Genomic DNA, 16,114 nt, shown 5'->3' with positions numbered 1-16,114 from the left:
CCGCCCCAGGGCAGTTCGGGCCACACCTCTATCCGAACTCAAGACTTCTCCTCGCACACCACTCCAGCACTTCGTCTCCAAGTTGCCGAACTGAACAACCGTACCGTACCTGACACCAAAGGAGTCCGTATCCTGAGGCGGTGCACCTGATTGACTTAGGATCTGACGCTTGACAGTCGCCCTTCAACGGCCACCTGCCACCACCGCCTCTAGTTACAAAGACGGCTCCGACAAAGAGAGCAGTGGCGGTTCTGCCCCAGCAGAGGTGATGACACCCAAACTGGTAGAAGTGCAGAGGTAATGATACCCGACCTGACAGGAGCTTGGGAGTGAGTGCGCGAAGTTGGTATAAAAGGCCCCCTTGCCCCCAAGAAGAGAGGTATGTGATAACTTTGCGCCATCTGGTCTTTTATCTTGCCTTTGAGGAAATACTAACTTGAGCTTCGGAGCACTCTCACCGGGTTCTTCCCCGGAGATTACTCGCTTTTCCTCCGTTTCAGGCACCTTTTACTCCAGCCCGAAGCAAGATCGTTGACAGTTAGAATCGGCCGGATTGCGCACCATCAATTCTTAACTAAAATTATCTTATATAATATCTATTAAATTCATTCTTTTAATATGAAATATAACAAAAAATACAATATATATATATATTATTAATTATGATTGATTCAGATCTGAATCAATTGGAAACAGCAACAGCTGAACCTGACCCAATTATTAAACTAGGCAAAATCATAGAACGAGATTCAATATAATCAGGAAAAAAAATCATGCTGTCACTGAGCGTACCTTGCAAGTAGCTCGGGAACATCTAATTTGATGATCCCTATACCTTTCATTTTATTTTTTGTTTTTCTATTTATTTTTTGGCCTATACTATTTTTTTTTTCAATTGAATGAATTTCAATTTTCGAGACTGTTCCTCAATGTTTTATGTTACCGCAATCGGAAGAAAATAGAAAGCTCGTTTGTGAGCATGATTCACTGAATGACGTGTATTTTGAGCCCGAACCCCTATGCAGATCTGCTCCTTATTGAGCGCGTCTCATACCGATCTCATAGCATGTCCTAACCGTATATTAAGAATATTTCTCGTACTTATATCTATAAAGAGAGTGAGATGTGACTGTAAAATCGGTGTGAGGCGCGCTATGTGAGCAGCAGATCTCAATTCTCCCGCGACGGTCTTGTCTTCTTTTATCTCCGATGACGTGGCTCATTAACTGACGTATCGTTGCCGCACCGTCAGTGGGATTAGGTAATTTCACCTGTGGGACCCCTATTCCATCCACCGTCGAAGAGCCGTGCCGTCAAATGTGTTGACCAGAGGCGACGCCTACGTGGAAAGTTATTACCGCTTCTCCATGACTCCATCACCAGGATCACGCTATAAATAACGGCGGACTCACCGTCCCGTTGACGGAACGAAACGGAGATCCATTTTTCCTACTCCCCGATTCGCGTGGTGCCGCTTCTTTCCCCCTCCAAAAATCTGCCAGCTGTCAACCTTGCAATGTAACGTGACGTCATCTTTCTAGCCAAAACACGAAACGGCTGGTCTTCGTTCACCTTCTCGTCTCTTTTATTTTCTCAATCGTTCGTTCTACTTCTACCGCTACCAGACCAGCAAAGAGTTGAAAACCTCTCTACTCATCTTCTCTTTTCCCCTTTCTTATGGAAAAGGGACTGGAAATGACTCTCTTACACCCCGGTAAATTTGTTCGGAAAATTCCCGGCGGCGACGATAACGTAACCGATAATTCCGTCGATCGGAAGCACACCATCAAAGAGATGGATTTTTTCTCTGATCATCATCGACGAGTTGAAGCTTCTAGATCATCCAATGGTTGTCTCCAGGACCAGGAGAAGAGGGATGTCTTGGCTCGGACAGAGCCAGGAGTGAAAGTAAGTGCTTGAATTATAAAATTTTCCTTCCTTACTGCACATTTTGACTTCACTCCAACTATGGTGTATATGATTCAAGATTCCTGGCTTTCTGTTATAACTTAGAAATATTAATAGAGGTATGTTGCGCCCAATTCTTTTAACTTTTTTTGTTGAGAATTAATTTTAACACCGGTTTATCTTTTGCAGACTGGATTGAATCTTCTTACCCTGAATTCTGGAACTGAACGATCTCTTACAGAAGAAAAACCTAAAATCCAGGTAAGGTTTTATTTTACAAGGTGATTCGTGAGATCTTGATTCATTTCGTTTATTTATTTATTTTTAAATATTTCGAAGGCTTTGCTTTGGATTAATGTAGTTGAGCACACTTCAAGTGGAACGGGACCGTTTGATCGAGGAGAACAGGAAACTTAGAAGCATGCTGGATCAGATAACAAAGAACTATAGTGCTTTACAGACGCAACTACTATTGGTGATGCAACGACAGAAACGTGAGAATGAACATGATGAGCAGGTTAGTTTGACCATCGATCTCTCATCTAGTAAGCAACAACTGTGAGTAAGTTGGATGCGATAGATTGTACAAATTCCCATTTAAAAAGGAAGAGTTTATCTATCCATAAACATACAACGAGCAATTAATCCTCTTTTTGGAAAGTTGTGCTTCATCTAGCCTTTTTAAAATCCAATTAACTTTCCATTTAACACCTGAACAGTTTCCATCAAAATCATCAGACATGGTTTCCACGTATTTTATATTATATTAGTAACTAGGATTCCAAACTATGTCTGGTTTGCTTTAATAAAGAGGCATGCAAGAGCTAGCCTAATTAATTAATTAATAGTTTGGAACCCGTACTTGTAGATAATTAACTTGATTCTTATACGTGCACATGCAGTCTATACAGTATTTGTTTCTATACATTATTTCTAACTAATATTGATTTATCTCTATTTCAATATGTGCTATATAAGTTTTAGTTATACTTTTTAAGTATATAAATAGCTCGTACTGTGTCTGTTCCCTGTTGTACTGTTTGATTTGCAGCAAAACACCAACCATTTACATGCACTTTATTTTGTATAAGTGTTTTTTAAACAAAATTGAAGTTATGATGCTCCTGTTGAAGACAGTGCACCCCCTAAAACCCAAGCATTGATCTATACATCAGCCACATGGGTTCGGCCCAGCCTTTGTTATAAAGCCTGGCCAAATACATTGTTAAAGACAGTGCACCTCCTGAAACCCATCGAATGGGCTCTATGGGCCCATCACTTACCCTAAGTGGTCCCTGGGCCAAGCCACCTTGTAACAATACCCAGGGACTGTGGGCAGATGCAAGATTAGCCTATCAGGCATTATCCTCAATGGTCTTACACTTAACCTCTCAGCCCATAATGATCATACACTGCCCGGCAAGAGAGGACCTCTCCCTCGGCTGCAAGGAACAGTGTTGCACTCTCTACTTATATGGATCCTGGGAATTAAAACATTTTTGCAAACATTTTAGAAACCATAATATATACTTTTATATCTCATATAAAACATAATTTGCAAAACAAATCTCAACGGTTGAAATCGGCTGCCGGCAGTCTTGGTTTCCATCAGTGAGAGTGCATCCCCGATCATTACCTTTGTCCGACAAAGGGGCTGATCCTGTCACTATGATCACCCACTCAGATGAATTCTCGGACTGTCCCAACATACCCAGGTTTTGACCCCCGCTAAGGATCTCACTGATTGGTACATCAAAGACAGCCCGATCCGATACCTAGTGCAGTATCATAATCGAGTCTAGGGGTCGGGTGTAACTTTCCAGTTTTGCCCATCAATCTCCAAGGTCCAGGGCAATACTGGAAATCTGGTCCAGTTCATAGATTCAATTAATCCTACACTGTATGTGCTTAGGGTCTCACCCTGGCAGCTGAGACAGGCCACCCCAACCGGCTTGGTGGCACTACAGTGTCAGCCTTGTCAGGATAAGTCTCCCCAGACCGATCCATTGGCTGTGAACATTCTAAACTAACACGCATCTCATTAAGTGTCCAGTTTAAGGGTATTACACAGAAACATACCAAGGGAACATGAATCAAATATGCACTTTTATTCATTTACAATAAACTCATAAAGTACATTATTCTGATTGAAGCTAAGGGCATACAAAACTATCTAACATGTTCCATGTTGTACTGTTTGATTTGCAACAAAACACCAACCATTTACATGCACTTTATTTTGTATAAGTGTTTCTTAAACAAAATTGAAGTTATGAAGCTCCTGTTGAGATTGTTCAGATTATGAGAGAGTGCATGCATTCATGTAAATGAATAAATCTCCTTTTGAATCTGTTTGTCTCTGAAGTTCCTGTTGGATCTATCATGTATATATGAATTAATGAATCACCACTCAATTATTCTATCAATTTTTAGAGTAGTCATAGTTACACTATATACTACATCGTATTTATTTGGGATGTACTTCAGTTAATGTGATATACACTTATATCCAAGTATTTAATAAGCTTTAATTCTGGTTGAGAAATAAGTGTTCTTTATTTCAAGTTTACAACCTTTTTTTCTCCCTGTACTTGGTTATATTGTTGATGAATCTCGTTAACGAGAGACTCTTTGGTTCTTGTTTAGAGGGACGATAGAAATGGCATGTCAAGTTCCACATTGTCCGCCCAGCAGTTCATGGACCCTGGTCCATCTGGTGCACTAGACCTTGATGAGCAGCTGCATTCCGACGACGAAGAGACCCAAGAACAGTTGCCTTCTCCAACTAGCAATAAACGCGATCATGTTCATGACACCAATCAGATCTCCAAGAAAAGACAGTCGATTGACGATGGTCCTGAGCAAACACCGCAGAGTTGGGGTGGCCAAAAGAGTCCCGAGTTGGCCAAGGCCAAGGGTGTGGAGCAAGTTTCTGAGGTGCCTTGTCGAAAGGCCAGAGTCTCGGTACGAGCACGATCTGACGCGCCCTTGGTAAGCTAAGCCCCATCTTCATTTTTTCCTAGTGGTATTAGGGTAAATTGCTGAAACCTTTATTGAAGGGTGTTGGTAATTGCAATCATTTCTTCTAAACTTTTGATACAGTTGCCCTCTCTTTAAATCCTTTAACAAAAGACATAAAAATGTCTAAAATATTAATATAAACTGCAATCATTTTTCAGAAAAAAATAATACAAACTTTATAAACAATAAAAAAAAATAGAGAATTAAAGTTGCAATTTCATCTTTGAATGATTGATATAAAGGACAAATTTAAAAAATAATTCAATTTCAATAAAAAGATTGAAAAGGTTTGGACTAGTGATTTATATGAAAAAAAATTTAAAAAATAAATATTTTAAACATTTTAATGCCTCTTTTTTAGAGTATTCAAAGGTAGTATACTTATTGCAATTATGTCAGAAAGTTCAGGAAAGGTTTTAGCACTTTACCTTTATTATTATCTATTAGATTACGAACAGTTTAAATTGTTTGGATCAGATCAGCGATGGGTGTCAATGGAGGAAATATGGTCAAAAGATGGCGAAGGGTAACCCTTGTCCACGCGCCTACTACCGCTGCACCATGGCAGTTGGATGTCCAGTTCGTAAGCAGGTAATTAATTTCTCTTTTCTTGTCTCCTAAGTAAAATGATATATTATCAAACTCATAAAAATGGATTTTTTTTTTCTGATTTTTCGAACGCATGGCTCCACTTCCATGTTTTCGCAAATTTGTATCTCTCGATTAGTTGATTTTTTGGTTTTGCACAGCCCCCTTTGTTTTGTTGTTAAAGGCAATTTAAATCCATTACAAACTGTCCTTAATTCACAAATATTTTATAGAGCAAAATCTATTAGTTTTATTTTAATTTAAAAATCACTATATATATATATATAACAAAAAATTAAGTAACTGAAAGCATATAAGTTCTTAACAGAAAACAAATAAAATGGATCCTATTGCCTTTTCACAATTTGAATAATGGTTTTAGTTTTAAAGGCTGAGTTTGAAAAGAGTACAAATACAAATTTGTAGAGTACAAAATTTTATATTTTGTATTATTTTATATGTATTTGCATTTTATATATTTGTACTCCTTCCAAAACTGAGTCAAAGGGAAGTGTTCGGATGCAATGAAGGGGATCAATGTAAAATTGGAAAAGACATAAAATCTCCATCAATCGTTGGATCAGTTCTAAATTGGAGCTTGGAGTTAGAAGGGCTCTCTTCTATAATACACATGGAACGGCCCCGAACTCATATGGGAAATTTATGTGGTAAATATTTTGTTTTGAGTCTCATTATCCAAGCAATAAATCTGGAAGCATTTAAGCTGATCATTTTTTATTCTCGGATTTAAGACATTAAATTAGTTCTGATTTTTAATTACTTATTTTGATTTGTTATATTTGAGCTAATTGACTAACTTGATCAATTAGAAAACAACACTATTCCGAAGGCTACCCATACATAGGAAAGCCGGTCCTGTAATGGGTGGACATTGGACAAAGATTGCATGAATATTTAATAAGAAAATGAGAATAAAAGAAACAATATGAGAGGTTAGGTTTTTGGGGGCTCCGAATTCTCTATTGGCTAGTGGGGAGAGTATTCCTCTGATGGCACATACCAACTCGTTAAATATCGTGTATTTCTCGATGATTTCTTTACCTACTAAATGTCAAATCACAACTGAATGAATTAGCATGATATCATTGAACCAGCAGAGGATTGCGGAGCAGTTTTTGGGATGGAAGAGTGTTAAATACGAGAAGAGATAGGAGAGAGAATCTTGGAGAAACGAAGTGGTAGGAGTTTCAGGAATCGGAAGCAAGTTAGAAGTAGGGAGGATATGAACCTCACATCTTGAATTAAATTATGCATCTTTGGTAAAAATCGTAGGGAGAGCCATTTAATCGTCTCTGTGCTATAATGTATTGTATATAGATATTGGATGTAGTGTTGGTCACTACCTCCCATTGATATCTTCTCTTAATTACTAACCAGAATCCATGGATGAACTCATGAAAGTGCTCTTTGCATATAAATTTTAAAAATAAATGATGAAACAAATTAACAGAGGATGAGATAGATGGCCATGGTCATCAAATCAGGTAGAACTTGGGAGATCTTTCAGGTAGTAGATCATCAGAGTTTTTAACTCTTCATGTCATCGCACTTCTTCTGCCAATTTCAGCAACCATGCACCATTATATAATTAAAATGTGATTTCTATTGTGAACAGGTGCAAAGATGTGCTGAGGACAAGTCCATTCTTATAACAACCTACGAAGGAAACCACAGCCACCCCCTTCCACTAGCAGCGACGGCAATGGCTAACACAACTTCGGCAGCAGTGGACATGTTACTCTCAGGGTCCACGACTAGTAAGGAAACCCTAGCGACCTCCGGCTTCTTTCATCCTTTACCCCATGCATCTACCATGGCCACTCTATCTGCCTCCGCACCTTTTCCGACGATCACCCTCGATTTGACTCAGAAACTGAATTCTATGCAATTCCTACAAGCTCCACCTCCCACAACACCACCCTTCCCAGTTCCCTTGCATGGCTGCACACAGCTCCTTGGCGGGCAGCCCGTGTACATTCCCCCAAAACTACCCTTAGTGCCTGCAGAAATGCAAGTGGGGCAGCGACAACTTTCTATGGTCGAGACCGTAACTGCGGCAATAACCACCGATCCTAATTTCACCGCTGCTCTAGCTGCAGCTATTTCGTCCATAATAGGTACACCCCGTAGCAATAATGGCGGCAATAGCAACAACAATAGCTCCCCTTCTGGGGCTCGCGCATCGCCTGAATCACCACAACTTCCCCAATCCTGCACCACTTTCTTGACCAACTAGAGAGACAATACCAACAGTACTGAAGTTCAGATTGCCCACATTGAAGTGTGATCATGATTACTATGTTTTGGCAGAGACATAAGGACTAGTAAAAAGACCATATATGTCTCACACGGTCGTGGTGCCGGGCAAAGAGGATTTGCTCTTAATCGATTTCCTACGCGCGCCTCTGCGGAAGTGCGGACTCACCTTTGTTTTGCTGAAAAAGGAACAAAACTGCATTCTTTGTTAATTGAAATTTGAGTACGCATTTCGTTTTGTTGATTATATATATTGTTGGTGTTATTAATTCGGTATATGTTTTGTTACTTAATTAATATATGCTTTAATTTTAAAACTTCGAGTGAGGTGTAATGCAGAATTGATGGAGTATATGAGTTTGTCCTGTGTTGGAGAAGCCAAGTAGTATACATTGATGTTCATGTACAGAAAGTACTAAAAACAAAGGTCCATGTACAGTATATTCACAATTTTGTGTGTAATCGGATATATTCTTTTCTTTTTTTTTTTCAATAAAATTTAGGTCTTTTTAGCTAATCTCCATAGAGCAATACTCATTGATATTTCTGCAAGTTTCAGTAGTTTTTTGCTTAATAAAGGATCATTTACTAAAGCATATGGATTTATTAAAACCTATATGGCTGCTATACCCTCTAGTTTGCATTTTATTAAAACACCCCTGGATCTCCTGTCTTCGAACAGGGTTACCTCCTGTCTTCACACAGGGTTTTGAATTCCTTTCCCTCTACATCTTCTCCTCTTTTGTCCACCTGTTTAATTAACTCTTTTTCTCATCATACTCCTCTCCTGCAATTTTCATCTTTTTAATATTACTTTTACTCATGGATGATGACGAACTTTTGCATTCCATATCAAATCTGGGTCTACCTCCTCCAACTGAACCAATTCAGGCTGCTAAAGAGGATGCTCTCTCCCAAGTGAAGAATGGAATTGGTCACTTATTTTTACGGTTCTCATGATCTTAGTTATAAGATTGCTGGATTAAGGAAGTTGTTTGTAAGGCTTGGAAGTATGAAGATTCTCCAGTATTGGATTTTGGTGATAAACCCTTTTTTATTAGATTTCCTACTAGTTTTGATAGAGACTAGTTTGTTCAATCGGTTTTTTTTTTTTTTTTTGAAGGTTTTAATCATGTTCCATTCATTCAAGAGATTGGTACAAAGAGATGCCAACAAGGCCAAGTAAAGATTAGAGATACATTCTCAAGAAGAACAAAACAAAAAGATGGATTTAGGAGAATTGAAAGAACTTCTGCAACCAAAGCAAGGTGACTTGACATCACCAACAGAAGTGGATAAATACATTTCCATACCACCATAACTGACGAGCAAACTGACAAGAGGAATTACTAACTAAAACGAAAACTGAAGGAGGAGGTTGCATAGCCACAAGTCATGAACTGTAACTTCCAACCACTCCAAAAAAACCACAAAAGACGACATCATCTGTAATTGCCAACACACCGAAGAACTGTTGACTGCAAGCTGCCATCCAAAGAACACCGGAGAACTGTAACACCCATCTACAACGCCGGAGAATTGTAACGTCCATCCATAATGCCGAAAAACTGTAACTGCCATATGAAAAGCCAAAGAATTGAAACTGCCATCCAGGACGTAGGAGCAATATCACGGCCATCTAGGACGCCAGAGAATTGAAACTACCGTCCAAAACGCTGGAAATGGCAAAACAAGGGGCAAATCCACCGGTGATTTTGCAAAAAGGAGACTTGAGCAGGAATTCCATATAAAAAAGCACACAGAAAGAAAGCAAACAAAGAAAATCAAGGAAGAGGAGAGAAATGGAGGAAACAAGGAGAAACAAAAGAACAAACGAACAGAAGGGAAACGGAAGAACATAAAAAGGAGAAGGAGAACAAAAGAACATAAAATGAAAAAAAAAACTAAAAAACAGAGAACAAATGGAGAACAAAAAAAGAAAACCAGATGGAGCACAGAAGAAGAAAAACAGATGGAGCACAGAAAAGCAAGAGAACAGATGGAGCACAGAAGAAGAAAAACAGAGAAAAACAAACAAAGAACTGAAGGGACAAGACATCCTCGAGAGATCTCGAGTTGGAGCATGGAGTATCAATGCCCAACTTGGATATGTCGGTCCCATCTAACATCGTTATGTGGGAGTGTTTCTCGCGTTCCCAATGTTCCCATGGAACGGGAATACATTTGGCATGACACTTTCGATTATTCCGTGTTCTTTTGGAGCGGAAATGATGCATTCCCAGCTCATTATTTTTGAGTGACTAGGACATCGCTCTGTAGGAATGAGAAACTAGGAACACGTGGTTCCCACGACGTCATTGTTAAGTAACGAACACGTGTATAGGTTCCCCACACGTTGAGTGGGATTACAATGGTAATTTCATAACTTTTTAGCCATAAGAAAGCCTTAGGTGGCAAACACTTTTCAGACGTACGTTTGAAAAACTTGGTTTTCAGACGTTGGATGTGTTTGGTTAACGTCTGATTCGAAGGTCTAAATCACAAATTAAGATCTGAAATGGTAAGAGCTCACTTAGTAACTTAATGCGCTCAAACACATTTTAGATGCTGCCTTATGTCTTAAATGCCCCTAAATATTTTGAAAATGACCAATATTACCTCTTAATATACCCATTTCGAACCCTAACATCGATGCCCCTTTCAAATGGGAAATGGATCCTCTTGTTGCTAGTTCATCCTATGCCATTCATCCTTTTCTACTTTTTCTTTTGTTCCTTTTGTTTCCTTGCGCCATTCATCCTACGTTGCTATTCTTCTCTATCTCTGAACAGAGAAAAGAGAAGATGCCATCACCAAGTAGCTCCACGGTGATGATGGCACTATTATTCTTTTGCTTCCTTTGTCTCTAAGAAGATGAAGCCATCCTTAGACGATCACAGTTCCACGGGGGACGATGGCATTGCTATTCTTTTGTTTCCTCTATATCCGAGAAGATGAAGTCATACTGGGAGGTCGATTTCTCACAACTCCAACTAGCTCCACTCATAGCTCTTTTGTGGATGTTGATTTCTCACAGCTATTCTTTTGTTTCCTCTTTTGTTGTCAATGCCAACAATACAGTTGTGGATGTTGATTTCTTCAACTTGTTTGAGGACGATTTGGATGATACCAACATCAATTGAATTGAAGAACTCTAATCTTTGCCCTAGAAGTTTTTGTTTGTCCATTGAACTGGTCAAGGAATTTCTAAACAACTAATGTTCCTTCTCCAATTTTGAATGTATTGTGTTTGAGGGTTTTATTTTCCTTGTGATTGTAGGTTTATGAGAGAATTATGCCTTTCGTGTTTTTTTAAGTCCACCTTTGTACTTTGATTGCATTTTACTTGTTTGTTTTATTGTTTCAATGAATACAAGGGTTTTAATTTGAATTCAAATTTACGCAAATATTTTGTTTTTGGGTAAAATAGTAAAATCCAACCATTTCAGATGTTGGAGAAATGTTCTAACACAAACAATATTATCTTTTCAGAGTCTCTAAAAAGCAAGAAAGCATCCATATTGGTTTTCAGATTTCAGACCTAAATAATAGCTTTCTCACATTTCAGATCTCAGATTTCAGATTTATGCCACCTTAGTTAGGCTTAGCTGGGTTCTTCTTCTTCGTACCACCAACACACTCTCAAGCCTTTGCAGAGCTTCGACTAGGCTACAATCATTCGATCGGTTGTGTTTTTCAGCTGTTTTTCTTGCAATCAATCTTCACCTTCTTTATGCCGCATAGGTAAGAGCCTTCACTCCTTGCTTAGTTCATTTCGCTGTGCTTTTTACCCTTGTTTATTTTTTATTTTCTATCTCTATTTGACATGCAATTTGCTTGCTTTTTGTAGAAATGTATTAGGTTTGAACTTCCTCTTCAGATTAACGAAAAAATGTATTGTAAAAAAGTATCGGTTTATGCCATTGAATTGATCTAGCTTATTTAAGTAGTTTGATTAGATCAAACCACTAGTCTTAGCCATTCAAATAAACTGTCATGCATGATCTAAACTCTAAAGGCTTATCCTGGTTCTCCCACCTTCAAACTTGCGGTTTTCCCACCTTAAAAAAATAACAATAAAAAGCATACCCAACATGGGATTCTTGGTCAATGGGAACCAAAATCCCATTGACCAGCTTTCCCCCTTCTCAAAATCCAAAAAAAGAATGCCCCCCAAGTAACAATTTGCCAAACACTAGTGTTATTCCCCAGGAACCAGAAATTCCATTCCTGTTTCGGAATAGTAATTTCTCTAGGAGTAGGAACAAGTAGGAACAATGCCAAATGAGGCTTAAGTTTCAGAATTGATCTTGTCCCAGAGCTTTGGTAAAAATATCGGCTAGTTGGAGCTTGATAGGCAAGTGAGCAGCAACAATAAGTCTGGACTGAAGATGATCACGTATAAAATGACAGTCAATGTCGATATATGTTTGGTTTGCTTGTGAAAAACTGGATTAACCGCAATATGAAGGGCTACTTTGTTGTTGCAGTAGAGCTCCATGGGCTGAGAATGATTTAGACCTAAATCCTTGACGAGCCTTCACAGCCCATAGCAATTCACTAGTAGTAGCAACAATAGACCTATATTCAGCCTTGGTGGAGGAACGGTAAACCATTGTTTGCTTCTTTGTTTTCCAAGATAATGGTGAGTAGCTTAGAGTGGTGAAATAGCCTATAGTGGACCAACGTGTAAGCGGGCAACCAACCCAATTGGAGTCATAGTAACCTCTAATAACTAAGTCACTCTTGGTTGATAGTTTGATGCCTTGATCTGGACATGACTTCAAGTATCAAAGAATGCACAAAGCTGCCTCCATATGAGACTGGCATGGCTTGTTCATGAACTGACTGAGAATATTAATTTACTGGATATGTGATCTCTGGCCGGGTAATGGTCAAGTATATGAGTCAGCCAATTAGACATCGATGCCAATTTGGATTTATAATTGGCAGTCCATCATCAAGCCCGAGTCGATGTTGTTGCTCCATGGGAAATGTACATGGCTTGCATGCTGGCATTCCTGCATCACATAGTATGTCTAAAGTGTATTTCCTTTGATAGAGGAAGAAGCCATCATCAGTCCGAGAGACTTCAATGCCTAGAAAATATTTTAAGGGCCTAAGATCTTTGATGGGAAAACATCGCTGAAGATATAGCTTCAATGCTACAATCTGAGAGGGGTTGTCTCCTACAATGAGTAGGTCATCAACTTATGCAAATGTGGCAAGAGTAGAGCCATGACTATGCAATGTGAAAAGTTATCAGTAGAAGATTGGACAAACCCCGTTGTTTAAGCACTTGATCTAGTGTATAGAACCAATTCTGATGGGCTTACTTTAGTCCATAGATTGATTTGTTAAGGCGGCAGACCCAAGGATCCTCTAGTGTAAGTAATCCAGGAGGTGGAAGCATGTATATTTTTTCACGAAGTTTGCCATGGAGAAATGCATTATTGTTGTCCATTTGATGGACTTCTCATTAACGGATTGTAGCTAGTGCAAGAAGACATCGTATTGTCACAAGTTTTGCAACTGGAGCATAGGGTATAGTTAGTACCTTCTGCCTAAGTATATCCTTTGGCCACTAATAGGGCCTTGAATCCTATGGCCCACTTGCATTCGATGGCTTGGTCCTATAGACCCACTTGCATTTGATGGCTCATTTACGATGAGGTAGCATTGTCAAAATCCATGTATTGGTGTTATTAAGGGCATTAAGTTCAGCCTACATGGATTACTTCCAACATGAATGTTTATAGGCTTGATCATAGGTAATGGGTTCTGATGTCGTGCAATCTGGAAGCTCCTTCGTGTCTAGTGACTTAGACTCCGATTTGGACATCTACCTTGTGGTGTGTCCAGAAGCGCGTTGTTAAACATTCTGAAACACTAGTTTAAACATTTATAGTTTTTACCGTTTCTTAAACAATTACTAATGCAGTCAAGGGATGAAAACAGGCCGTATCCACAGGGAAGCAAGTGAAAAATTAATATATACTTAGATCCGGACAAGAAAATGCAATTGGGAATGGCAAAAAATACGAAAATAAAATCTATTATTGCTGAAATTAAATGTTTCGAATTTAAACAAGACAATAAATAAAAACCAGAAATTAATAAAGTATGAGAATCAACAAAGGAAATAAAATAAATAAAAAAATGATCCATAATCCGGATCCGGTGGCGGTAGCTGCAGATCAACAGACAGCTTGTAAAAACCCCTCCAAACAAGAACCGGTTGTCCGTCCTTTCTACAACCCTCGAACCCCTCGAGACACCTTAGCCTTGAATCGAACGAATTCAGATCTGCAAAACAGAGAAACGAATAAGAATTAAATTTAAAAGATTACAAAAATAAAAATAACAGAAGAGACAATAAAGAAAAAAGAAGAATGGTTGATTAGATCTAGTACAGCTTGCAGGAATCCCTCTTGACAAGATCTGAGCATCATCCTCTTTTACAACCCTTGAACTCCTCAAGAAACCTTAGCCTTGTTAACTGCGTGAATTCACCAACCCCTTCTCCAAGGCCCTTGAGGTCATTTTTATAGAGAAGGGTGGATAAAACTAGGATTAGAGAGAAATTAATAAAGTATGGGACTCCAATCGGGTATAAGTCGGAGTCCCATACTTTCCACGTATTTCTCAAACACTTTCTGTGTTAGTGGCTTAGTTAATGGGTTTGTTACATTTTCCGCTGATGCTACCTTCTGAATCAGGATGTCCCCTCTTCCAACCATCTCTCGCAGTACATGGTACTTCCTCTCGATGTGCTTCGACTTCGAGTGGGCTCATAGCTCCAATGTTGCCGCACAACATTAGAATGGGTGATGTGCTGGATGGAACTACTCCTAATTCCTGAATGAACTTCATTCAAACGATTTCCTTGGCAGCTTCATTTGCGGTAATGTACTCGGCCTCGGTTGTGAAATTTGCGGTGGACCCATGTTTGCTGCTTTCCCAGCTAACAACACATGATCCTATCGCGAAGATATAACCAGATATAGACTTTCTTTCATCTAGATCTGACTGGAAACCGACATCAGTATACCCTTGGATCTGTAGTGAACTACCATAAAAAAACAGACAAAACTCTTTTGTCCTCCGAAGGTATTTAAGTATATTTTTCATAGTGGTCCAATGTTCCTGCCTTGGGTTAGATTGGTATCTGCTTACTACACTCATTACCTAAGAAATGTCAGGACAAGTGAACAACATGACATACATGATGCTCACTACGACTAAGGCATAGGGGATCTCTTTCATGTCCTTAATCTCTTCGGGAGTCTTGGGAGACATACCTTTGGAGAGAGTGATCCCGTGTCTGAAAGGAACATTTCCTTTCTTGGAGTTCTCCATGTTGTATCTGTTGACTATCTTGTCAATGTAAGCAGACTAGGATAATTCTATTATCCTCTTTGATCTATCTCTATAGAGTCGAAGACCCAATATGTAGGAGGCTTCTCCAAGATCTTTCATGGAGAATTGTTGTGAAAGCCACACATTCCCCGTAGTTAACATTCCTATATCATTCCCAATGAGTAGAATGTCATCTACATACAAAACCAAAAACGTAACCTTATCCCCACTGGTTTTCCTGTAAACATAGGGTTCATCCAGATTTTGCTCAAAGACATTGTTTGGCGGTAGAGTCAAACCAAATGTTCAAATTAGAAGCTTGCTTAAGTCTATATATGGATCGGTTGAGTTTACATACCATATGTTCCTGAGTTGTAATTATGAAACTTTGCGGTTGCTGCATATAGATATCTTCAGTAAGATCTCCATTTAAGAACGTGGTTTTGACATCCATTTGTCAAATCTCATAGTCATGGTACGCTACTACAGGTAACAGGATCCTAATGGATTTAAGCATGGCCACAGGAAAAAATGTTTCATCATAATCGATTCCCACTTTTTGAGTGTACCCTTTCGCCACAAGACGAGCCTTGTAGGTCTCAACTTTATCGTCGGGGCCCTTCCTCTTATAAATCCATTTGCAACCAATTTCCTTCACCCCAGGGGGCGGATCTACCAGAGTCCAGACTCCATTGGTCTTCATTGAGTCAATCTCAACTCTCATTGCATCGACTCACTTCAAGGAATCTATGTCCAACATAACATCCGAATAAGTCATGGGATCCTCCTCATTGAAAGAATGGTAAGATCCATCATATGGACGCCAAAAAGGGTGTGGAATGGGTGGATGAATTTCAAAAGTATCTCCCAATGTCGGTATTCACGCCCAAAGAAACTTCCAAGAACCTGTCCCACTGAAGATGACAGTGATGATGGAGCAGAACCAACAGTGTTCGTCCCA

General features: G+C 39.2%; 1 protein-coding gene and 1 long non-coding RNA gene across 2 annotated transcripts; both read left to right on the top strand.

The window, feature by feature from the left end:
• The first annotated feature begins 1,575 nt into the window (after positions 1-1,575).
• Positions 1,576-8,292, top strand: WRKY47 (WRKY family transcription factor). The gene is made up of 6 exons (XM_010281369.3): positions 1,576-1,908; positions 2,098-2,169; positions 2,270-2,425; positions 4,555-4,899; positions 5,407-5,520; positions 7,154-8,292. The coding sequence occupies exons 1-6, from the start codon at positions 1,678-1,680 to the stop codon at positions 7,772-7,774; spliced, it is 1,539 nt and encodes a 512-aa protein (XP_010279671.1). The 5' UTR covers positions 1,576-1,677; the 3' UTR covers positions 7,775-8,292.
• A 2,334-nt stretch (positions 8,293-10,626) lies between these two features.
• On the top strand, positions 10,627-11,110 carry LOC104613527 (uncharacterized). Its single transcript, XR_737987.3, has 2 exons — positions 10,627-10,766; positions 10,876-11,110. It is a non-coding gene; the product is annotated as an uncharacterized LOC104613527 (long non-coding RNA).
• The last annotated feature ends 5,004 nt before the right edge of the window (positions 11,111-16,114 follow it).

Source organism: Nelumbo nucifera, chromosome 4 (genome assembly GCF_055504915.1).
Source record: "Nelumbo nucifera cultivar China Antique chromosome 4, China Antique-T2T, whole genome shotgun sequence".
Classification (NCBI taxonomy): Eukaryota; Viridiplantae; Streptophyta; class Magnoliopsida; order Proteales; family Nelumbonaceae; genus Nelumbo; species Nelumbo nucifera.
Note: the sequence above shows the minus strand (reverse complement) of the source record. Positions and strands in the feature narration are given on the sequence as shown.